The sequence below is a fragment of the Chiloscyllium plagiosum genome, unplaced genomic scaffold (assembly GCF_037043375.1).
Source record: "Chiloscyllium plagiosum isolate Xiang-an unplaced genomic scaffold, Cpla_swu_hap1 HiC_scaffold_24, whole genome shotgun sequence".
Lineage (NCBI taxonomy): Eukaryota > Metazoa > Chordata > Chondrichthyes > Orectolobiformes > Hemiscylliidae > Chiloscyllium > Chiloscyllium plagiosum.
The window spans coordinates 7,320,805-7,345,488 of record NW_028270162.1 but is presented as its reverse complement, the minus strand read 5'-3'; the positions used below and the strand labels follow the sequence as shown (position 1 = coordinate 7,345,488).

General features: G+C 40.3%; 1 protein-coding gene across 10 annotated transcripts in view; it reads right to left on the bottom strand.

The window, feature by feature from the left end:
• fbrsl1 (fibrosin-like 1) overlaps positions 1-22,400 on the bottom strand; it is a 1,023,586-nt gene extending 1,001,186 nt beyond the window's left edge. For 6 of the 10 annotated variants that reach the window (XM_043715444.2, XM_043715447.2, XM_043715445.2 and 3 more), the window contains exon 1: positions 21,818-22,399. In XM_043715444.2, the coding sequence (XP_043571379.1) occupies positions 21,818-22,102 (285 nt within the window). In that variant the 5' untranslated portion in view covers positions 22,103-22,399. Of the gene's footprint in view, positions 1-21,817 lie in introns of all 10 variants that reach the window. The other 4 variants (XM_043715450.2, XM_043715453.2, XM_043715446.2 and 1 more) reach the window with 3 other exon arrangements.
• Positions 22,401-24,684: the final 2,284 nt, after the last annotated feature.

The following is a 24,684-nucleotide window of genomic DNA, read 5'->3' as shown; positions in this document are numbered from 1 at the left end:
GTTCTATATTTTTTAAATATATTTTATTGAAAAATAGATTTAATATTACAAAAACAGTACAATTCGAAACAGTACAAAAAAAACAAAAGTAAAAAAAACCCAACCCGCCCTCATATACAAATGTATAAATATATATTGAAAAATATATATAATAAAAAACCCAACTAACTATTCAATTAAATAAATAATAACCAACAAACTAATAAATCATAATAACTCAACTCAGCCAAACAAGATACTCATATGCTCACAGTTCCTCCTCCCTGGATATTGGGCTTGTAAAACAATCATTACAGCTATATAAAAGCCCTTATTAGTGTGGCAGGTAAATCTGTGTCCAGGTATTTCAAAAAGGGCTGCCATGTCTTATAAAAATTCTCAGTTTTGGGGTGTACCAAAATTGTGAGAAAATCCGAGGGAATATGCTCCATAACATTCTTCCGCCAACCCGACAGGCCTGGGGGGCTTCGGATACCCAACCAAGCAAGATATTCTTTCTTGCGCAATAAGTGAGGATATTGAGAAGGTTTCTCTTGTGCGCATCTGCAGGGAACACACTGGGCAGGCCCGAGAGATCGGGTCCCTCTCCATCCTTATACCCAAAATCCCCTCCATTACATCGGCCACAGCACTCCAGTATGACCAAAGACAATGGGCGAGAGTGCCCGTACAGACCTTGCACTTGGGACATGTTGAAGATATCTCTGGTTTAAAATTTGACAAACGGACAGAGCTGAGTGGACTCTATAGAAAATCTTCAACTGTAAAGCATAGGTCCTATTGCAAATTGATGTCTTTGAGTTTTCCCAAATATCTTCCCATGCCTCTGAGGAGACTTCAACACCTAGCTCTCTCTCCCACACCCTGCAAACTCATCTGAGGGGACACCCAACAATTGATGATATAAGTAGTGCTAACAGAAAGTGTATCTTAGCACTGAGCACCCTCCTCTCTATGCCGGATTTTTAGGGATCAATCAAAAGTGTCGGGTTTTTTTAAATAAAGTCCCTGACTTGAAAAAAAAATGAAAGACGTCCCTGTTAGATAGTTCGTAATTCATGTGCTAACTGATTGAAGGACATCATTGTGTTTCCCTCAAATAAATCGCTCCTGCAAGACACACCCCTAGTTGCCCAACATTTGAATCCTGAATCGGTCATCCCCAGTTGAAAACCCAGCATACCCACTAAATGTATAAACAAAGATGTTTTGCCAATATTGCCTTCCCTCTGCCGAACTGCCCTCCATGCTTCAACATATTGTGTTATGGATAACTATTGGGTTATGGCATTATTCTGTAACTGTCCACATTTGTCCAGAAACAGCAAGCTAGTAAGGGAGCACCTTGCCTGGGAGGCTTCGATATCTAAACATATTGATAGAGGGTCCCCACAGGCCCACTCACAAAGGATAAAAGCAAAAACTTAGTTGGTAGCTTTTAATGTCCAGAAGGTCCACTCTCCCCAATCTGTGAGGCAGTTGCAGTTTAGCTAATTTAATGAGGGGCCACTAATGATGCCAAATAAAGGAGCTGAACCAGCCGTTCAGTCTCCTGAATGTTTGCTTATTGAAAAACAGGGACAGCATCCTTATCACAAACGGGGGAGAATATTCATCTTAATAAGTGTTATCCAACCCAACCACGAGATCAAAAGTCTCCCCCCCCCCGCCCCGGTGACCACTTAAATGGGAACTGATATTTGCCCTCAAGACCTCACACCTTCAAAAGACCACCCATAGGCATAGCCTCTGATTTCACAAGATCAATCGCGTAGCTCAAAAAGGCACCAAACGCGCAGATGCGTTGTATCAGGCAAGGCACTGAAACTGCTGGATTTGACAGAAAAATTAGGACATCATCTGCAACGAACTCTTATGTAATTTTGACCCCACTTCTGGAACTGATATATTTGGATCTCTACGAATGGCTCCACCAATGGTTCTATCAGCAGTGTAAAAAGCAGTAGCGAAAGGGGACAGCCCTGCCAGCTGCCCCTAAAAATGTTAAAATTGCTTGATCGTACCCCACTGGTGATTACCGCAGTGAGAGGGTCACTGTTGGGAAACTTTAGCCATCTAATAAAAACTTCAGCCAAACCAAACTGCTCCAGAGTATAGAAAAGGTACGGCCTTTCAACTCAGTCAAATGCCTTCTCTGCATCTAGAGAAATCATCAATCCCTGTCCTGACTGTTGCTGACATGCTTGAATTACATTAAGCAGCCTCCGAACAGGACAGGCCCTTTATGATGCCCGTCTGATCGTTTTCAACAATAGAAGGTAACAGTCTCCAGCCTTAACGTGAGAGTCTTAGAGAGGTTTTAAAGTTCACATTTAAGAGTGAAATAGGCCTGTATGAAGCATAGTCCTCCGGGACCTTCCTTTTTTTTTTAAGAATAAGCGAAAAATTGGCCTCTCTCGGAGATGGAGGGAGAGGATCATAGCTGTACGAGTCATTAAACATATTAAGCATTGGGCCTGACAGTATGTTCGCAAATTCCTTACAGAATTCGCTGGGAAGTCCGTCAGGATCGGGCGCCTTTCCATTCTGAAGCTGCTTTACAGCTTCCTGCACCTCTTGCTCTGATAAGGAGGTATTGAGAAAGGATTCGTGTTCGGGGGTCACACCTGGGAGCTCCAGGTCCTTAAAAAAAAGATTCCATTTTGGTCCGCCCCTGCTCACAACCCTCAGATTGGCATAACTTAGAGTAAAATCTCTGGTACGTCACATTAATCTTTTTGGAGTCACATTAGGTTCCCAGACCCTTCCCTAATCACCGTAATGGCTTACGGGGCACTCCTTTTCCTGAGGAGATATGCCAAGTATTTGCCTGGCCTGTCACTATGCTCATATAACCTTAGTTTTGCAAAAGTAACCTCTTTCTTTTCTGTCTACGTGACCATGGAATTCAATGCAGATCGCAGTGGCGTAATCTTCTGTAGTTCAACCAATGAGGGCCTGTCAAAGTAAGCCTTCTCGGCTGCCTTCAACCGTGCTTCGAGGACATGTTGCTGCTCACCCTTCTGCCGCTTCCTGCTGGCAAAGTAGGAAATAACTAACCCTCGGCATAGGCTTTGGCAGTTTCTCAAAGGACGGATGGGCTACTAACCGAGCCAGAGTTAATGTCTCGGAATGCCCAAAATTCTCTAGAGAAATACTCCATAAACTTATTATCCTTGAGGATAAAGAGATCCATTAGCCAGTGCCTCGAAACCGCCTCAGGTGACTGTGCAAACTCCACACAGTCATTCTCCCCGCGTCTGCGTGGGTTTCCTCCAGGTGCGCCGGTTTCCTCCCACAGTCCAAAGATGTGCAGGCTGGGTGAATTGGCCATGCTAAATTGCCCGTAGTGTTAGGTAAGGGGTAAATGTAGGGGCATGGGTGGGTTGCGCTTCGGCGGGTCGGTGTGGACTTGTTGGACCGAAGGGCCTGTTTCCACGCTGTAATGTAATCTAAACTACTGCATGTAATGTCCTTAATCTTAACCAACAGGTATACTGGAGTTTGATCAGAGATGGTAATATTACCAATTGTACAAGATGCCACCAAGTCCAAGGTTGCCACAGGGGTCAGAGAGAGAAAAAAAAAAATCAATCCTGATGTAACATCTGTGCGGATTGGAAAAAAAAACGTTAAATCCCTGCCTGTAGGGTGGAGATGCCTCCAGACGTCCACCAACCCTAACTCCACACACAGATCCACTAATTGTTAAGTTTGTACAGAGGGTATCGAGGGACCTTTGGTAATATCTCTACTGTGGGATCCATAAGACAGCTAAAGTCTCTCCCTATAATGATATGCCGGGACTCGAGACTGAAACACCATATTCTTCTCCATTTATCAGGGCTTTAAGAATTACAAACCTCCCTTTAGTAACTTAAATGGGAGATTCCTCCCAACCAATGTAGCCACTCCCCTACTTCTGGTAAGAAAATTATGAAAAGTAAACCCAATCAAAGCTGTTCTGCTGTAGTTTCAAATGCTCCCTATCATCCAAGTGTGTCTCCTGTAACAAAGCAATATCGACCTTCTCTTTTCTAAGGTTCAAAAGTACCTTCTCTTACTTGGTGAGCGACTCCCATTGATATTCCAGGTACAGCACTTAATCAAGTCATTCGCCATAACCTTCTGCAGTAACATTTAAATTCCAGAGAGGAGGAACTCAAACCACAAATTAATGAGCTTTAGTGTCATATGACCAATCAAACATTAAAACTACATAAACTAAAACCACTACATTTAACAAACCTAAAAAACTATCAAAGATTAAAAACAACAAAAACCAAACATATAAAGCACCAATGGCACTGAATAGGGGAACTCACCCCCTGCCCAAAGGGGGCAACTACACATCCCAAACTGCCCATAAGTAGGCATCTAGCCATCCCAACCATCTCCTCCTAGCTAGAGCTGCACCATAAACAAAAGCAGAAAAGAAAGTAAATACACCATGAAATAGCAATAAAGATTTTTTTTAAAAGAAAAAAAAAGGGGTAATACCCCACCCATCCTCTGGTATAACTTAGAAATTAAAAGTACACATCTGAACCACCACCAAACATTGGTTTAAACTAAATTATTACCAATAGAAAAAAAAAGGAAAAAGAAAGCTCCAACTGGACTTCTTTTCTTAAAAAAATACATACCCAAACAACACCACTATTTGTACATACTAAATTGTTCAGATTAGGTTAATTTGTCCACAAAGTCTCTTGCCTTCTCAAACAGAAAGAGATTTACAGATCCATCTAAGATGTGCCGAAGCACTGCCGGATACCTCAGAGGTCTGAATCCCAAGCTCCCTCAGGTCTTCTCTTGACACTGTCATAGGATTTTCTTTTCTGGATCGCCGCCACCGAGAAGTCCTGGAAGAACATAATCTTAGAGCCCTCTTAAATTAGGGCCTTCGGATCCTTTCCCTGGATTCTGGAAGCTTCCACGATTCTCTCCTTATCTCTATAGTGATGAAACCCCACCAGAGGACGGGGACGTTGACCAAGCCCTGATCTCCGCGCCGTGACCCAGTAAGCCCTCTCAATCTTCAAGCCTCTCATGCCAGCCTTCAAGTTAAGGAATTTCGGCAACCATTCCTCAATAAATTCCACAGGCCGCTCATCTTCCTTGCCCTCGGGCAGTCCGACAATCCGAATATTCCTTCTCCTGCCCCGGTTCTCAAGATCACTCACTTGGTCACGCAAACCACAGACCTGCGTCTCAACGGCTCGGATCCTATCCTGGAAAGAACGGGTATCTGCTTCCACCACTCTGTGCTCAACCTCAACCGTCCTTTTTTCCAGGTCTCCCAGTCGCTGTTCATGCTTTCTGTCCTACTGCATATCGGGGCCAGCTTCTCCTCCATCTGCTTACCCAGCATCTAGCGAGATTTTGCGAGCTATTTCACCTGGGTCTGGTTAGTAATGGAGTCAGAGGATCCTGCAGGCTGGCCGCGGGCCCGGCCTTTGACTCTCCTCCTCCCTTCATCGCCATCTCTGGACAGCAAAAACGCAGCTAAGTCAATTTTTCACAGTTTCCAGAGACACCACGACCTTTCTAGAGTCTCAGGATATCACAATGGTTTGGGTTGGGTGGGTTAGAAATTCATCCCGCTTGTGCTACAGTCCTGAGCTCTGCAATGCGATCATCCTAGATCGCCGCCATCTTGGATCCCCTCAGTTCTACCTTTTATAACCTCATCCCCAAGAATTCCCTTATAAGAATCTTGAAAATTCACCAATATTTCCTGGAACTATTCTACTGACATGCCACAACTCTCCAGAATTCATTTTAAACTCCTTAGCTTTCCAGCTATTTTCCAAAGTAAAATTAGATGGAATCCTTCATTAGAATTTTGGCTCAGCAACATTTCAATTCTTCTTTTAAGACAAAATAACTGTGGATGTCGCACCTATCTAACTACTTCCCAAGCCAACAATGCTGACTGCTTTCTGACACAAGGCTCCAGAAGGACTGCTGCTGTTTTTCCTCTAGCTTAATTGCCCCACACAAATTTCAAACTAAGTTCATGCTCCATTTGAATTTTGCATCCAGCAACTACCTGAACATCTCCCTTTGTAACTGGATCCTGGACGTCCTGACTGGGAGACCTCAATCACTCTGGATTGGGTACAACATCTCCAACAACACAACACTGAGCACGGTGGCGCCCCAGGGGTGTACACTCAGTCCACTGCTGTTTGCCCTGCCGACACATGACTGTGCAGCAATGCACAAGTCAAATCACATCAAGTTCACTGATGACACGACTGTAGTGGGTCTCATCAGCAGGAACAACGAGTCAGCATACAGAGAGGTGGTGCAGCAGATAATAGACTGGTGCAGAGCCAACAATCAGTCTCTGAATGTGGACTAAACGAAAGATATCATTGTTGACTTCAGGGAAGGGCACGGAGACCATGCTCCGCTGGACATTGGCAGCTCCCCCATGGAGATTGTGAAGAGCAGCAAATGCCTTGGCATCCACCTAGTGGAGAATCTCACCTGGTTCCTCAACACCAGCTCCATAGCCAAGAAAGCCCAGCAGCATCTCTACTTCCTGCACAGACTGAGGAAAGCCCACCTCCCACACACTCATCCTCACCACATTCTACAAAGGGCTCATTGAGAGTACCCTCAGCTTGGTTCGGGAATTGCACTGGCTTGGATCATAAGACCCTACAAAAGGATAGTGAGGACAGCTGAGAAAATCATCGGGATCTATCTTCCCTTCATTACAGACATTTACACCAGAAGCTGTATCCAAAAGGCTAACAGGATTGTGGAAGACCCCACACAGCCCTCACTCAAACTCTTCTCCCTCCTGTCATACGGAAGATACCAGAGCATTTGGTCTCTCATGGCCAGACTGTGCAACAGTTTCTTCCCCCAGGCCATCACTGATCTTAACACTGTACGATCAGATTCTTTTCCATCTGAAATTCTTTAGGCGACTTTGAATTGTTGCTAGAACAATGTCTATTAATTATAATTCTTTTATGATACTGTAATTTGCTTGTTTTATACTTATGCACTTTATGCCACCTTTTGTGTGATCATGTAGTTATGCTGAAACTTTATTGCTGGAACAGCACAGCAGGTCAGGCAGCATCCAGGGAACAGGAGATTCGACGTTTCGGGCACAGGCCCTTCCTGTGCCCGAAATGTCGAATCTCCTGTTCCCTGGATGCTGCCTGACCTGCTGTGCTGTTCCAGCAATAAAGTTTCAACTTTGATCTCCAGCATCTGCAGACCTCACTTTCTCCATGTAGTTATGCTGTCAATGTAGCATCTTGGTCCTGGAGGAACACTGTCTCGTTTTTTACTGTATCAGTTGCATATGGTAGAAATGACAAATAAAAACTATGCTATAGCATTCCATGTCCAAATGCAGTAAGACTTGGCTGACAAGTGGCAAGCAACATTACACTACACGAGTTTCAGATGATTATCATCTCAAAAGAGTCAATCTATTCATTTTTCTTTGACATTCAATAGCATTACATCACTGAATTCCACACCATGCTGCCTATTATCACTGGCCTGACACTCAACTGAACCAACTAATGTGGCAAGAGCACATCACCTGTGTGTTATGAGAAAGACGTAAAGCAGATTCAGGAGAATTTAGACAAGACTTATTTTTGGGCAAAAACATGGCGGCACCTTGGCTCAGCAGTTAGCACTGCTGTCTCACAACAGCAGGAATTGGGTTCATTTCCATCCTTGTCTGTATGGAGTTTGCAGTGCTCCTCTTGTCTGCGTAGGTTTCCTCCCACAGTCCAAGATGTGCACGTTAAATGGACTGGCCATGCTAAATTACCCATAGTGTTTATGGATGGCTAGGTTAAGTGTGTTAGCCGTGGAAAACATAGGGTTACAGTGATAGGATAGGGGGATAGGTCTGGGTGGTATGCTCTTTGGAGGGTTGGTGTGGACTCATGGGTCCAAATGGCCTGTTTCCACACTGTAGGGATTCTAAAGCCCATTGAATATAATGTAGAAAGATGTGAGGTATCTACTTTGGTAGGAGGAACAAATGTATAGATTATTTCACAAATGATGAGACATTGGAAAGCATAGATATGCAAGCAGACTTGGGAGTTCTTGTCAATAAGTTACAGAAGCCTTACATGCAGTTGCTATGAGGAATGCTATTGAATGTTGGCCCTTATCGCAAGACGATTTGTAAACATGATCTTGCTTCAATTATATAGAAGCTTGGTTAGACTGCGCCTTGAGTGATGTGCAGTTGAGACATTAAAGAGTTAATTCGCTCTGCTGACTTGCAGGAAATTGAATGTCCCGAGGCTATGGTGTGATGCCTCTGACTTACAGGTAGATTGTAAGGAATTTATATTCCCATCCCTTGCCATTCAGAGCCATTTACATGGCCATCTCCTATTATTCATAAATAATTTACATTTGCATCATCATCCTATTTCAAATCACTAAGGACATTGCAGTTGGAATTTTGACTACTCCCTGCAGTTAAAAAAACGATTCACAACAGATTTGGCCATTAAGGAATGATATTATTTATGGAAATGATGTGGTCACTGCACTGTGCCTTGAGGGGTATGTGACTATGAGGGAGTGACTGGGGGTTGTCTTGTGGGCATTACTAACTGTGATGTAAAGATTTTGTATAAAAGAAGAACTGTTCCTTTGTTCAGAGAGCTTCCCTGGACACGCTCCACAAGCATTGCGAAGAGAGTGTTCAGGGTTTCTCCACAGCTTGTACTTGCTTAATATAATTTGGTTGCTGTTCACAGAAATTGGCATATTGCAGTTGCATCAAGTGTGTAAGAGCCTCAGGAAAAAGAACCTAACTCAGTTTTGATCTCCTTATCCCAGGAAAGATTTTATTGCCACAGAGGGAGTGCAACAAAGGTTCACCAAACTTGTTCCAGGGATGATGAAACTGTCCTATGAAGAGAGATTGGGAAAATTACCCTGCATCCTCTGGAATTGTGAAGGATAAGAGGTGATATTATTGAAACCTATTAAATATTTAAAAGGATGGACAAAAGTAGATATAAATAAGATGTTTCTTCAAGATGTTGGAGCCTAGAACCAGGACACAATTTAAAAATAAGAGGTACACCAAGATGAGGAGAATTAGTTTTAAATTGAAGGTTGTGTATCTCTCTAGCTCCCCAAGAGGGTCGTGGAAGCTTAGTCTTTGAGATGTTTAAAGTAGAGATGGATAGATTTCTGATTACCAATGGGTAGAAGGTTATGGAGCTAATGTGGGTAAGAGACATTGAAGTGTTTGATCAGCCACGATCACGTTAAATAACAGAGCATGGCTGAATATCCTATTCCTAATTGATGCTCTGAAAGGCTAGAAAATCTGCAAAACGTAAATCATCTCGATGCCTGTCAACTGTCTGCAAAGTACAAGTTAGGAATGTGATAGAATGCTCCCTGCTTGCCTGAAGGAGTGCAGGTCCAACAACACTCCAATGCATGGTAGCAGTGTGTACCATCTACATGATGCACTGCAACATTTCATCCAGCCTCTTGACAGCACACTAAACTCTCAACCTCTGCCATCTAGAAAGATAAAAGGCAGCAGATGCATGGCAGCACCACCATCTTAAAGTTACCCTCACAAAACACATCACCTGGAATTGGAACGCTGTATGTTGTTCCTTCACTGTCACTGGGTCAAAGCAATGAATTTCCTTCCTGACATCATTAGGAAGCAACTGATGGTGGTTTAACCGGAGGGTCACCATGCTGAGTGACGAGAGAAATTGTCAAGAGTCCTTCATGGTAACCTCAGTCAGTGCAGGAATTGAACCTGTGCTGTTGGCATCATACTGCATTACAAACCAGCCATCCAGCCAACAAATTGACTTTGTGACAAATTTTATTTTTGGAAATGATTTCTCCATTGCATTGCCAATAAACCATTTATTGCCCAAGATTTCTTAGGCATGCAAAGAAACACAGGAATTCAATTCTCCATCATTCAACTTGGTTCTAAGACACCTGATCACAGATTATTAAAAGGGCCATTTTGTTTTAAATAGGACCCTGCACTTTGTAAGCTGGTCAATTTCACAGCTGCTCATCCACATGGGGACAGAAATAAAAATTGGTTTCTTGCAATACAATCTCGCCAAACAAACTCTGGTAGCATTGGAAGAAATTTCACTGGAGTAAGATCTCTTTGGCAGTGCTGCTACTGATAGCGCGTACAAGGAAGTGTCAGAATTTCATGACCTGATTTAGGAATTGAAGAAGAGTTGATTTTCTGTTTTTGTGTAATGACACACAAAGTAGTAGCATAACAAAAGCATGCAGCCACACAGATTCATAGATTACTGGTTTCAACAGGTGACAGCTAATGACTACAGTATACTAGATCCATGAAAATCTAGTGTTTTTGAGATTGGACATTGAAAGCTGCATGTCTACTACTCATGTGCCTGTTTCAAAGTACAAGAGTGAAGTAAAAGTTATGAAATCGATATTTATTAGGCACCTTTCATGACCTCAGGGCATTACAAAGCACTTTATAACCAATTAAGCATTTTTGAAATGAAGGCAATGTTGTAGACTGAGGCCCCACAAACAGGACAAGCAGATAATATGCAGTTTCTTTATAAAATGCAATTCAAACTTAAACATTAGCCAAGACAAGAGATTTTTCTAGCTTTTCTTTAATACTGCCATGAAGTCAAGGACATATTTAACCTCTCAGACAAAAGACAATACCTCTCGAAATGGAAGCATCCCCTCACCACTTGGTACAAAAGTGCCAAACTAAATTATTTACTCAAGTCTCATTATGCAAAGGCTGATGCTGACAAGCTGAGGACAGAGTAGTAAATAACATTGTATTAGGAAATATATACATCTGTCTCATTAAATTGCAGTTCTTTGAACTTGTTTATCTATTTTGCCCACACAGACTGTTCTACACTCCTGGGATCAGAACAGAGGACATGATTACCCATAATAAGACAGGAAGCAATTTTGAACAAAGTTCATTGTCCTGAAACATTAACTATTTCTCTCCAGACACTGCCTGACCAGCTAAGTATTTCAACCCCTTGTTCATTTCAGATTTCTGAGCATTTTGCTTCAGTAAGCTTTCCTTTGATTCTAACTTCACTAAAATTTGTGCTTAGAATTGATATAATTGTTAACTATTTACACTACCAACTTTCTTAGCTATACTGTAACAATAAACAAAAGATCCAATATTTGAATTGCAAATTTCTCAAAAGCAAGCCTCTCCCCCAACATTGCTAAGAATTTATCATTGGTTATAGTTAAAACATATGATTCTTTATTCATATGCAATTTTTCCTTCCTTTTACTTCAGAAGCTTAGAATACTCATATTAAATATATCTTAAATTGAAGCTCTTAGAAGGGTTGACTAGAGGCAAACAGCGATAGTCCAAAAACACAACCAACCCCATGTATCTTGCAATCAGCACTAATAAATTAATAACTTTGCAAATAGTACATTAAAAGATAACTGACGTTATTAACTCCAATTGAATTTTTATAGGTGACTTTGTTAAATGAACAAGAATACAAGACTGAACAACTGATCATTCCCAGCATCACTACAAATACAGAAATGCATCAGAAATATCAACAGAAGTTCAGGTCCCATTTAGGATGCTGTGTTTAATATTGTACAATAAACCTCAAGAAAATCATTCAGACATTGGAAGAAGCACAATATACATCCACACAAATTGCACAGGGCTTAAAGATTTAAATTGTGAGATTGGCATTTTTTCCACGATACGTGATCTAATAAGATATTTAAAATTATAAACAATTCAATATGATAGATACAAAAAAGCTACCTTCTCTTGTGGGGATGTTCAGAATAAGACAGCATTATTTTAAAATTAGAGTCAGACATTTGAGTGTGAAATCAGGAAATGTTTCTTCACTGAACAAGGAACCAATATCTGCAATTCTTTCTCAAAAGGCTGTGAATACTGTGTCAACAGAAATTTTCACAAAAGGGAATGATTTGCTTTTTGGGAAGGGTAAAGGATATGAAGCCGTGATGGACAGATGAAGCTGCTACAAATGAGCCATGATCTAAATGAACAACAAAATAGGGTCCAGGAGATAGATAATTGGCCTACTCCCCATTTGTACATTGTTAAATTAGTGTCAAACAAAATAGTGAAACTACATAAAATTAAGATCCGAGCTGTTTTCTTTCTCCCTTCCAGCCATTAGTAAGTACACTTTGTGCTTTAACAGTTTGGCACAAACCCACAGCCCATATCTGGTTGCCATACCAACAAACAATCAGACAACTCAGCACTGTAACACTCAGAAACTTATGATGTACGCACAATGCAAATTTTGTGAATACTACAGGACATTTGCAATCATCCAATCTATACTACCATGTCTTAAATATAAATGGTTAGTGATATACAATATCTATATTCAACCGAGCAGGCCACATTTCAGTTCCTTAAGTCAAAGAAAGATCCTTAATCTAAATAGGGAACAGGCTGCTCAACACATTTCTCTAATCAACTAAACAATAAGTACAAATCTCTCCAATAAAAGTGTAAGATATGGATCAGTTGCTTCCTTGTCATGGGAAATGCAAGGGTGTGCATTCAAATACCACCCCATGATCTGAGCACACAAAAAAAATCAAAGCCAACACTCCGGGGCAGTCCTGAAAGAGTGCTCCATTTAGAAGGTGTCATCTTTTAGATAAGATATTAGATATATTTTTTAAAAATGTTATAACCCTGTACAGCCAAATTCCTAACAATTTGGCATACAAAAAAGGTGACTCTTGCCCAAGGCAGTTTGATGATTCTAATCCCATGGGCCATGGTTTGTTATGGTCACTCCATGGAGTATTTATATTGTCACCTGTATGTTCCTTAGATATTTAGGTGGTCAATTGTACACAAAACTGCATAAATAAATCTTAAGAATTCTTAAACATTAAGCACAGGTCCCATTGACCTAAAGACTTCAAGGCACTATTTTGAAGAAATGCAGGGGAATTATCCCTAATGCCCTGGTCAATATTCATATTCAAATATAGCAATGGAAAGACACCGCACAAAATAAAGATAATCTGATCTTAATCATACATGCAATCTCCCATAAACTGCAGTGAGATGTAATGCTTCTTTAATGACAATAGTAACTAATACATCAAGTAGTACTTAACTGGCTGTAAAGTGCTACGGGATAACCTGTGGTTGTCAATAATGATATATGTTCTTACTTTTGAAAATGCATGTAACACTGCATCATCGTCCTGTCATCAGTTACACGAAGCAACATGAACTGTTGGGTTCACCTTGCTGTGGAAGTAGACATGTAAAGTTAATACCAGTTCCCAGAAAGTTAGCATTTGTGATCTGAATAGAGCCCCAAATGAAGAATTGAGTCAGGTGGAAAACAACAATTGCTGGTGAGACTTTAAGTAACGTTTTCGCATTTAATCAAAGGGGTAGAGGAAATTGCAAGTAATAGGCATGCTAAATTGATTTGCTTAAAATCTGCATTCATTCTACATCACCACGTCCCTACAAACAAATATCTCAATATTTACAGTTGGACATATCATCTAAGCAAGGCATCAAAGGACAACTGGCACCTATGGAATCAAAACCCTAGATAAATAACCAAACAATTGAGTCATGGCTAACACCTTCAACATATTGTCTGAAGAAGGGCCTGTGCCCGAAACGTCGAATCTCCTGTTCCCTGGATGCTGCCTGACCTGCTGTGCTGTTCCAGCAATAAAATTTCAACTTTGATCTCCAGCATCTGCAGACCTCACTTTCTCCTTGTCTAGCTATCACCATTGTTAACAGCTAACCTGAGAATGCAACTTTTTAAAAAAAGGTTTTGTGATTCACACATGAAAGAAGTGAAACTATCATGGTATTCGAACAGATGAAAGAATTAACAGACGGACAATCAATTTTTCAAAGTATATTTTCAGTTACATCACACTGTAAATTTTTGCTATAAAATCTGTATGTTAGGATTGAGCCCTCCACTATCACCTGAAGGAGCGACGCTCCGAAAGCTAGTGTGCTTCCAATTAAACCTGTTGGACTATAACCTGGTATTGTGTGATTTTTAACTTCAAACTATTGAGGATAGGGTTGGGTGAGGTAGTGGTGATGGTGTTGGGTGAGGTGGGGTGGTTGTGTTGGGAGGGTTTGAAATAAACAGCTGAAGTAAACATTTTAAAAAGATATGGGCCATAAAAATGCCACCAAATGTGTTGATACATATAGATATCGAATCTGTGTACAAGATAGCTGGAATATTTACAAGAGTGAATGAGTAAGGGCAGATTAATAGAAAGAAGTCAGAGACAAAACACAGGGGAAGCAGGGCACTGTGAAGAAAGCAAACACAGAGGGAGGACTTGCAAAGGCTGACAACACATAGGAGTTTGTGTGACAGGACTGCAAAAAAAAAATGAATTGCAGAGTGGCAAAGGCATGCAAGTGGTAGTGTGCAAACAATTTCAAATTTGTAGAAGACAGTTAGAAACAAAAAGATAAGCCATGAAACAAAGATATGTCTAAAGCAAAATGTGAAACATTTTCCAACCTGTGAACTTGTGGATTGACAAACATTGTAATTAACTCATGCCTGCTTTGGAAAACTGATCAAGTTAGTGAAATTAATTTCTACGTTTTAAAATCAAATCACACAAAACATGTTGTGGAAATTAATAATGAAGTGTTTTAGAACGAAACAAACATCCATTTATTTATACCGGCAAATTGAAAGATGACCTAAAAAAAAGGATAATAAACACATCAGGTTTACTAAGTTTTACATCACTGAATGACCACACATCCCAGTTTTATCTGCAATCCTTAAAAAATAGAATCAGCATTTTAACAATTAAAATAGACCTGCACTAAAGTTAATGACAGGCAGATGTGCTGTACACCATCTCACAAAACACCTACTGTGGAAATTAGCTAACAGATTAGGAACTTTTACAAATCATATTAGCAATCCACTATTAAAATGCCAATTTTATTTTAAATCATGTGGCTAAGAACATGAAAAAACAGTCAGTACTCTGAAGACCAAACTCAACATGCTGTATCAAAAACTAATGCCAACCAAGTATCTCATTAAAGTTGTACCATAGACTGTCACAATCTAATGCTATACCACAATAGAATTCTTAACGTTTACAGCAGCATTACGACAGAAAAACTATACTTATTGAATGATACAAGATGAAATTAAAGAGAATGTAAAGTCAAAACTTATTACAAAATCAGCTCATGTCACCTTACATCAGACACATCAACACCACCATTCAACATTAATGCACTTATGTCAGAACACTGCTCCCACTTCATTTGAGTGTTTTGAATGCCAAAGACATATGTAATGCATCCATTTCTTTATTTAAAAATGAAAGCATTTCATGATTATTTTATTTTTAATGATTGCGGATATGGATTCCTCAAATATCATTTCAATATCTAACTCTCTGAAATTTGAAATGTCCACAATATACAAAAGGGTTATTCTCAAAGGCCAGTGTGCTGAACAGCAATCACCACCTATATTGAAGAATTCCTTACAAGAGGTAGCAATGATAACAGTTGCTAGCATTAATTGAGAATTTTGTTATACTTCAAAAATATCTCAATTAAAATCCTGCATTTACCCTTCAATCCTCTTTCATATCAGAGATAAATCTTCGAAGTTATTAAATATTAATCATTTTCTCCCTCTAACAATGAATTCTTACTCCCTCCAAAAGAAATACATAAAATTTAGGAAATTGGTTATTTAAGAGTAGATTCCACTAACATCTAAGCTTTTCCCTTACTCTCCCACTGTATTAAACCCTCGGGTTGTTTAAACTCACATCCTGCAATGCCCTATCACATAAAAACAAGATATAGCCATATTATTCTGCAGGTTTAAATATGCCCATAATTTCTAACTACAAATGAAGCATGCATAAGTAATATTACTATTTTATACTTCAAAAACAACTACACAGTACATCATAAAATAAATTTTAAATTATTTAAACCAAAAATATGTTAAAACTACTACTTCTTGTTGCCATTGAATAATTTAAAGCCAACATGTAATTAGTAGTTTAGAATGTGTTTGTTTAAAATATTGTATTACGCTTCTAGGAGGTTCCTAAAATTGCATAACATTTATCTCAATGAATTAATAGTGTAAATAATTGATTTAAAAATATTCCAGTCCAAAGGATATGAATGATAAATTATATGCACTGATTACATACTAGACATACTTAATTTTACTGTGTTCGAATATAACCATATATTACCAAGTCACTGTTTGCAGGATTTCGGAACAGAAAAGCCCTGCATGTTGTTGTTAAATAAGAACTTCTGAGATAGAACCAGGCAGGCAGGTCCTTCTCTCACACATTCCTGAAGAAGGGCTTATGCCCGAAACGTCGATTCTCCTGTTCCTTGGATGCTGCCTGACCTGCTGCGCTTTTCCACCAACACATTTTCATCCCTTCTCACACATAGTCACCATCACTCAAAACCATCTGCAGACACTATGCTGCTTAAATACTTGAATTCATGAATCCGTTTTAGTCCTCTTCCTCACACATAATAATGGCAATCCAATCCAACAGATCCAGTATAAAGGCAGTCAAAAATAATATGGGTTACCGTCTGTGTTATCCAAAATTTCAGAAGATTATTAAAGATGCAAACTGGTCATTTTTTAAAAGCACTATTATCACCACCATACCCAAACGGGCAAAGCAAGTCCTCAGGTATAGCCATACCTTGCACTACAAATCTATAAAAGGTAAATGCTCAGTATTTTCCTCGCTAGCCATTGTTGAATTAATCTAAAATATGCCAAACAGTTAGGCTCAATATGCTCCTCACACACAGGCGTTTTAGTTCAATGTGTAAAAGAAAGAAAAAAAAAGTAACTCTTTGACATTATATTACGTTTTCAGTACAAAAATTCATACCTTTGTGAAGTGTTTATCTGAACAACAGGTTATTTTTGGAAGTAGCTAGTAATGCTAAAAATCTAACACTGACCAATTAAAGGGAGTTACCACGAAGTTTCTGAAAATAGTCTTAAGCCAAGATACTATCTTTCAAAAATAGATTATACATTGGAAGCTTGAAGTTATCAAGTGAGAGTAATGTTTTGGATTGAACTAAAAAAAGACATGACCATACAAGCCACAGGAAAAGAAAACTCAATATAATTAATTCATTCATTGATTAACACATTTCCCAAGTTTGCAATCAAACACAAAGTCAAGAACTATCAAATTTCAGCATTCTCTCAGCAAGCACGTAGTTAATGAGATTCCAACATTAAAATACCATCTTGCAGAAATTAAGCATATTCTCCTTGGAACTGCTAAAAGATAGGTTGTCCAAGCAAATTTTAATTGTTTTAGGAAAAAGGAAAGAAGTTCAGCTATTCCCACATAAGTAAAAAAAAATCACTTGAAAACACATCCATTTTGCTCAGTGTAAGCAGTCTAAGTACATTGATTCACCAAACTTTATTGCAATCGATTATGAAATGCAAGTTACCACAACAGCTAATCTGACTATCTTTTCAGAATATGACATGTTCCTTGAGTTATGCTAAAACCACCATATTTATTCTTCAAGTTCTAATAAGATAAAAACCATATAAACATAAAACCTCCAAGGATGACCATATTAAAAATAAATTTATCAGACAAAGTTTGACATAGTTCAAAATGTAACATAATAATGTATGGAGCTACACCTTTATATGTTGTTTGCTTCAACATTTGGAAAGCCTTTAACAAAACAGCAATAATTAGAAAAGGAATGATAGGTGTTTTCTGATTTTATTTTACCTTCAGGACATACAGGTCATAATTTTAAAAAATCTTCTATACTATTTCAGTTAGGGATTCTAGTATAAGTGGAAATAACCTTACAATCAGAGCGAACTCATTCAAAAATGTTAGGAAACACTTCTTCACTTAAAAAAAGTGGAAAAAGAATTTAATACCACAACAAAAACATTGAAGTCAATTCAATTAATAATTTTTAAATCGGAGGTTAATAGATTCTGATATTCAAGAAAATGCTGGGATTTAGAGCCAAATCATATAAATGGAGCCAAGATACATCTAAAAGATCTTACTGAATGACACAAAAGGAAAGGACAGACTGAATGGTATACTCATGCTCTTAGGTTGCCCAATCATAACCACTTTAGCACCAACTGCATTACCAAAGAATCAAATCAGATTTTAAAAATACAGCATTTTGGACTGCACAGAAAAAGGCAGTAGTACCACACAAGTGGAAATTCAAATTGATTAATAAATTAACACAAAAATATAGATAATCACGGTCAACAGGGACTGTACACCTGAAAATCCCCCAAAAACAACATGGGAGTTTTCTTTCTTTCACACTGTTTGTCTAGTCAGCAATTCTACATTCAACAAGCAGGATTCACACACCATGTAATATGCAACATTTGAAAAACACTAAAAGATGCTTGGCTGAAGGTTTCAAAACAAAAAATGTCACAGTAGCATAACGAAACATGGAAGCATTTTATCTCGCTATTTAACCACAACAAACGACTTTATGATCAATGTCATTTTAAAATTAATATTTTTTAAATTACCAGCTCTAAGAATTATTTCACATTTAGATAATCAGTAAATATGGAACTATCCATATCAGCAGAACCAGTTTAAAATGTCGATCTCCATTTTAAGAGTTTTAATTTCAAATCTCTAATACTGTAACTATTCTACATAGATGAATGTTAGAGCAACTTTTGCTAATGTGTAGATCACAAAGACAACACCAAATGTTACTTTTCAATAATATTTTGAGCCCATGTGCCTCAGTCACTAAAATACGGGTACTATATTTGCAAAGTGTGGCAACACAGGCATTTTTAGCTGCAGCTTTAAAAGTATCCAACAACTTTAAAGTTCTGTTTCAGTACACATTCCTAAATGATGTACACCATACTTACAGAAGGATGTTAATGCATCGGAAGCAGTCAGAGAAGGTTTACTAGATTAATATCCGGAATGGTCGGATTGTATAATGAGGAAAGGCCAGATAGTTAGGCCTGCAATCTCAGGAGCTCAGAAGAGTCTGAGGTGACATAATTGAAACATATAAATTCCTGAGGGGACTTGGGCAGGTGGATGTTGAAAGCATGTTTCCTCTTGCGGGAGAATCTAGAAACCAGGAGTCAGTTTAACAATAAGGGGCTGTTCATTTGAAACAGAGATGAGAAAGCATTTTTTCTTGAGGTTTGAGAGTTTTCAGAATACCCTTCTTCAAGTCGCAAAGGATGCAGAATCTTTAAATATTTTTAAGGCAGAGGTAGATAGACTCTTGATAACCAAGAGGATGAAAGATTATCAGGGCTATGCAGGAATGTAGACTCGATCGTAGAATCCCCAGAGTGCAGAAAGAAGCCATTCGGGCTACCAACCTTCTAAGAGCATCCCACCCACACCCAGCCTACCGATCCTATGTCCATAACCCCACATTTATAATAGCTAACCCACCCAGCCTGCACATTCCTGGACACTACAAGGCAATTTACCATAGCCAATCCACCTCATCTGCACATCTTTGGATTGTAGGAGGAAACTAGAGCACCGAGTGGATGGAGATAATATGCAAACTCCAAACAGAGTCACCCAACACTTGCATTTAACCCAGGTTCCTGGTGCTGAGAGGCAACAGTGATGACCACTGAGCCACCATGCCACCCTTGACATTAAAATCTGTTCAGCCATGATCTTTTTGAATGGCAGAGCAGGTTTGAGTGGCCTACTTTGGCTCCTTGTTCACATGTTTGTAGGATTTCTTTCAAACAACAAAAGAAAGCACAGGTTTATAACATTGCCGAGAATATAGGAAAACGTCGCCAAGAATTAATTCAATCAAATACTACAGGATCCTTGTCTCAATTTAAAATAAACTATCTTCATGCAGTCAACAGAACCAGGCTAAGATCAATGACTGATATTTACTTGATTGAAGCAGCGAATGAAAATTACTAATATGGTCTTCCTCCCAAGTGTTACAGCAAATTTGATCAAAAATAATTTCCTTATTTAGGTTCACAATCTCTCCCAATCCTATTTTCTTCCTCAATCATTGTCTGAAAAACCCCAGGGTTCAACCACCATTTTGAAAATCTTCTCTTTGAGGTTTTCTGCTCTGAACCTAATTACTAATAGAACAATTATAATCAATTTCATGACCAGATTTTGATGGAGAAACTTTATCAAACAGAAATTCTATTTCATCTAAAACATTAACTTTTAAAATATTCGCTGTCAACAGATGACATTTCATTCTGGAGGAGATTTTATAAATAACATTTTAAAACTATTTTTCAAGTGTAGATTAATAAATAAAATTCCACTGACAAATATAGCTCATGTCCAGGACACTAACAATGAATCAATCACCCAACTAAGATAATCCTCTGCAGACATCTACACAGGACCACAGGTAGATATTTATTGAATAATTTGAGCAATCTTGAATTTGTGTTCATGTACCCAGCCTTACAATTGTTACAAAATAATTCCACTTCCAAGTTCAAACTAAAAAATTTAAATCTTTACCAAACACAAAAATAATCCCCATCTAAATTAGTTGCAATTGTACAGTCTAGATCAATTCTGGCAATAAAAGTAAATAATTTGTGCACCTATATCAGTGGCACAGCTTTAAGTTGTTACACACACCTATCACAAATCTCAAAATCATATACAGTTAAAAGGATAAAGATTAGTGAGCAAATAGTATTAATCTATGGAGCCCATCATTTTAAATAAGAACTATTTTATAGGCAAATTCTGTAAAGAAGACATGCATTCTTTCGACAATTAAGTAGGATTATAGCTTTAACCTACAAATACTCAAATCCCACAGCAGATTAAAATACAAGTTCAGACAGCACAAAACGTACCAACAAGTACATCCAAAATCACACTGAATAACTTAGTAACATTGCAGTGTGCCCAAAGATAAATGGAGGTAAGAATGAAAATGACAAAAAAATCTCTCTTGCAATGAAAAGCTACCAAAACATATCACTGAATCAGACAGCAACCTTGTTCACTCAGCCAAAGTTGAACTTCAGCAATGCTCCTTCAAGGCTTTTAAGTGAGCATCATTAATTTCAAAATATATTTTTAAACTTTGGTGATGTTACCAAAAGTTGGCAGTTTTCTAACACTCAGAGCATTTCTTGCCAACTATTAACGATGTTAGGAGAGAAATCACCTTTTTCACCAAAGCTGCATGGGGAAGTGTCTTCAGTAAAGTTTTTTTTAAAAAAGGCAGAACGTTTGTCAGACTAGCACCTGCACCTTAGAATTTTATCTATGACCAATTCAACATCAACTGAGAAGAGATATTTCAAAAAAGGATAACCACATACTTAAAACCTCACAGTGACTGATTGAGAAAGTAAAGTAGACGAAGGAGGCTTGAAGGATAGTTCAAAGGTTAAAAATAGCTTTGGTGGAAAATAAATCTGTTTTGCAAACAGTGCAGATTATTCCCCCTTTTTTTAATACAAGGACAGCAACAACGTGACAATAAAGCTTACCTTATCTGCGCACTGAAAGCTTCTAGTGATCAGGCAATGGATAAACTGGTACTGCCTGGACTGTCAATAACAAGTGGTAGCGACTGAACACTCGGATAAATGTGTATGAAAAATTGAGATATGTAAAGCCCCCAGTGGTGCAGCGGTGGGTAGGGCTGTCTTGTCTCCTCTTTTCTTACCTCCAAAGCTTCCAGGGTGGTGAAACTGGCGATCGCAAATCCGTCGATGATGTCCTCTTCCTGAGAGCTCGATGCCCTTCTCTTGCGGCGAGGGGGCCGGCAGGAACGGGATGAAGCCGGGATCGCCGCCGTTTTGCCGGAGCTCGGGTTCTCGTCCCTCTCGGAACCCGAGGAAGGGCTGTGCGGCCGTGCATTGCGGCTCGCAGCCTCCCGTCTCCTCACTCTGTCCCTCTGAGACCGGGATCGCCTGCTCTGCTTCAGCCCACTACACCGTGGGCCCTCCATATTTCTCTCACCCCTTCCCCCCCAGAAAAAACTGAGGTAAAAAAAATTACCTCAGGACACAAAAAAACAGGAGGGGGAAAGAGAGAAGAAATTAAAAGAAATGATCAAATAGCACCCCCCCTCCTCTCCAAACCAGCTTTTCCTTCCTCCTCACAAGAGAAAACAATGCAGGCCCGCAGCCAGCATGGAGACAACTGCCTCGGTGAAAACTTTGCTTACTGCAATGGAAATCCTCGAGTCAGCGGCTCCGGGACGCCTGTTTTTTTTATCATTCAGGACTTGCCAGCTTTCAGGCTTTCCAGCCCCAAAGACCTGCGCATTCCGGCCCAGAGCCGCCGCGCACGCGCCGTGAGGCCGCGCCGGGCGTTTTTTTCCCACTCCCTACCTCCTGCGCCTGCGCACTACAACAACAACTCTCCTCTCTCTCTCTCTCTCTCTCTCCTCCCCACCCCCGCCCACAGATACCCTGTCCAACTCGAGCACAGTCACCCACCGCCCTGCCCACTGCTCCCGCGCGCACCAACCGCCAGCGCTCGAGCGCCGGCTCCAACCGTCTGGAGGACTCATTGGGGAGGGGTCGAGGGTGGGAGCGGCATCTCGGGGCGGAGGTTCTGAGAGGATGGTGATCGGGGGGAGTGGGGATCAGAGGAGGGGGGGTAGGGATCTGAAGAAGGGGGTCAGAAGGGAGAGATCTGAAGGAGGGGGAATCAGAGGGAAGGGAATAGGGATCTGAGGAAGGGGAATCTGACAGAAGGGGTTCAGAGGGAGCAAGGGGAGGATAGATCTGAGGGAGGAGAGTTTGAATCTGATGGAGAGAGAAGGGGTCATGTGAGAGTGAGGAGAGGAATATGATCTGAGAGTTGGAAGGAGAAGAGGAGGGGATATGAGGAAGGATTGGGAGATTTGAGGAACAGAAGGAAGGATTCTGAAAGGAGGAAAGAGAATCTGAGAGGATGGGCTAATGGATCTGAGGGGCTACTGATCTGAGGGGGTTCCATTGGATTTTGGGAGGGGGAAAAGTGTTTCAGGTAGGATCTGGAGCAGGAGGGACCTGAGAGGGAGGTTCTGGAGAAGTCTTAGGTGGCAGGGTAGTTTGGAAGGGTCTGACAGAGAAAAGTTCATGAAGGGTCTCAGAGGAGGGTTTATTTGGAGTCTGGGGATGGGAGAAGTGTTTGTGGTGGGGTTCAGGAGAAGTCTGGGCCTGTAATGGTTCAGGAGAGAGAGCTCAGATGGGGTTGAAACTCCATATCCACCACCACTTCCTCAACATCACCTTCCCTCTGACCCCACCTGATCTCCACCACCTCCTCTCAAACCCCTGCTCATTTTGGTTGCTGGGATGATGCTGAGGAGCTGAAATGTAGGGGTAAAGAGAGGGTCAGAAGTCAAGGAAGGTGTCAGGAGGGCGGGTGGAGTTTGAGTGTAGGATCAGGTGGAGGGAGGCTGCAGTCACAAGGGTGGGGAAGGATAAGGTTGAGGAGGTGGGATTGGGGTGAGGACAAGAGCTGAGCATGGGAAAGATATAATAGTAGTAGAAATAGGGCTTGGGGGTCAAGAGTGGGAGCAGGGGCTTGGGAGAGAAGAATGTTGAAGGTGGCGGTGATGTACTACAAGGGGAGGATTTGAAGGGGTAAAGCAAGTCAAAATGGAGGGGATACAAAAATGGGTGAGAAGGAAATTGAGGGTGAAGGGACCTATTAGAGTCATCGAGATGTACAGCACAGAAACAGAACCTTCAGTCCAACTTATCCATGCCGACCAGATATCCCAACCTAATCTACTCCCACCTGCCAGCACCCAGCCCATATCCCTCTAAACCCTTCCTATTCGTTTAGCCATCCAAATGCCTTTTAAATGTTGCAATTGTACTAACCTCCACCTCTTCCTCTGGCAGCTTATTCCATACACGTACCACAATCTGTGTGAAAAAGTTGCCCCTTAGATCTCTTTTATATCTTTCCCCTCTCACCCTAAACCTATGCCCTCTAGTTCTGGACTCCCCCACCCTAGGGAAAAGACTTCGTCTATTTATCCTATCCATGCCCCTCATGGTTTTATAAACCTCTATAAGGTCACCCCTCAACCTCCAACACTCCAGGAAAAACAGCCTTAGCCTATTCAACCTATCCCTATAGCTCAAATCCTCCAATCTCGACAACATCCTTGTAAATATTTTCTGAACCTTTTCAAGTTTCACAACATCTTTCTGATAGGAAGAAGACCAGAATTGCATGCAATATTCCAATAGTGGTCTAACCAATGTTTTGTACAGCCGCAATATGACCTCCCAACACCTGTACTCAATACTCTGACCAATAAAGGAAAGCATACCAAATGCCTTCTTCACTATCTCATTGATTGACAGTGGGAGATATATTGGAGGGGTTGAAAGAGAGGGAGTCAAGAGAGAGGTGGTGAGAAAAAGAGGAGGTCAGCAGGTTGGGGATGAGGGGAATATGTAAACACACATTAGATATGTCATGATGGCCATGAAACACTCAGTTAACATTACTAATAGCTATTCCTGATTAAAAGAAAGTATCAATGCAAGATGAGAACTAGGTAATGTTCAGGTGCCATTC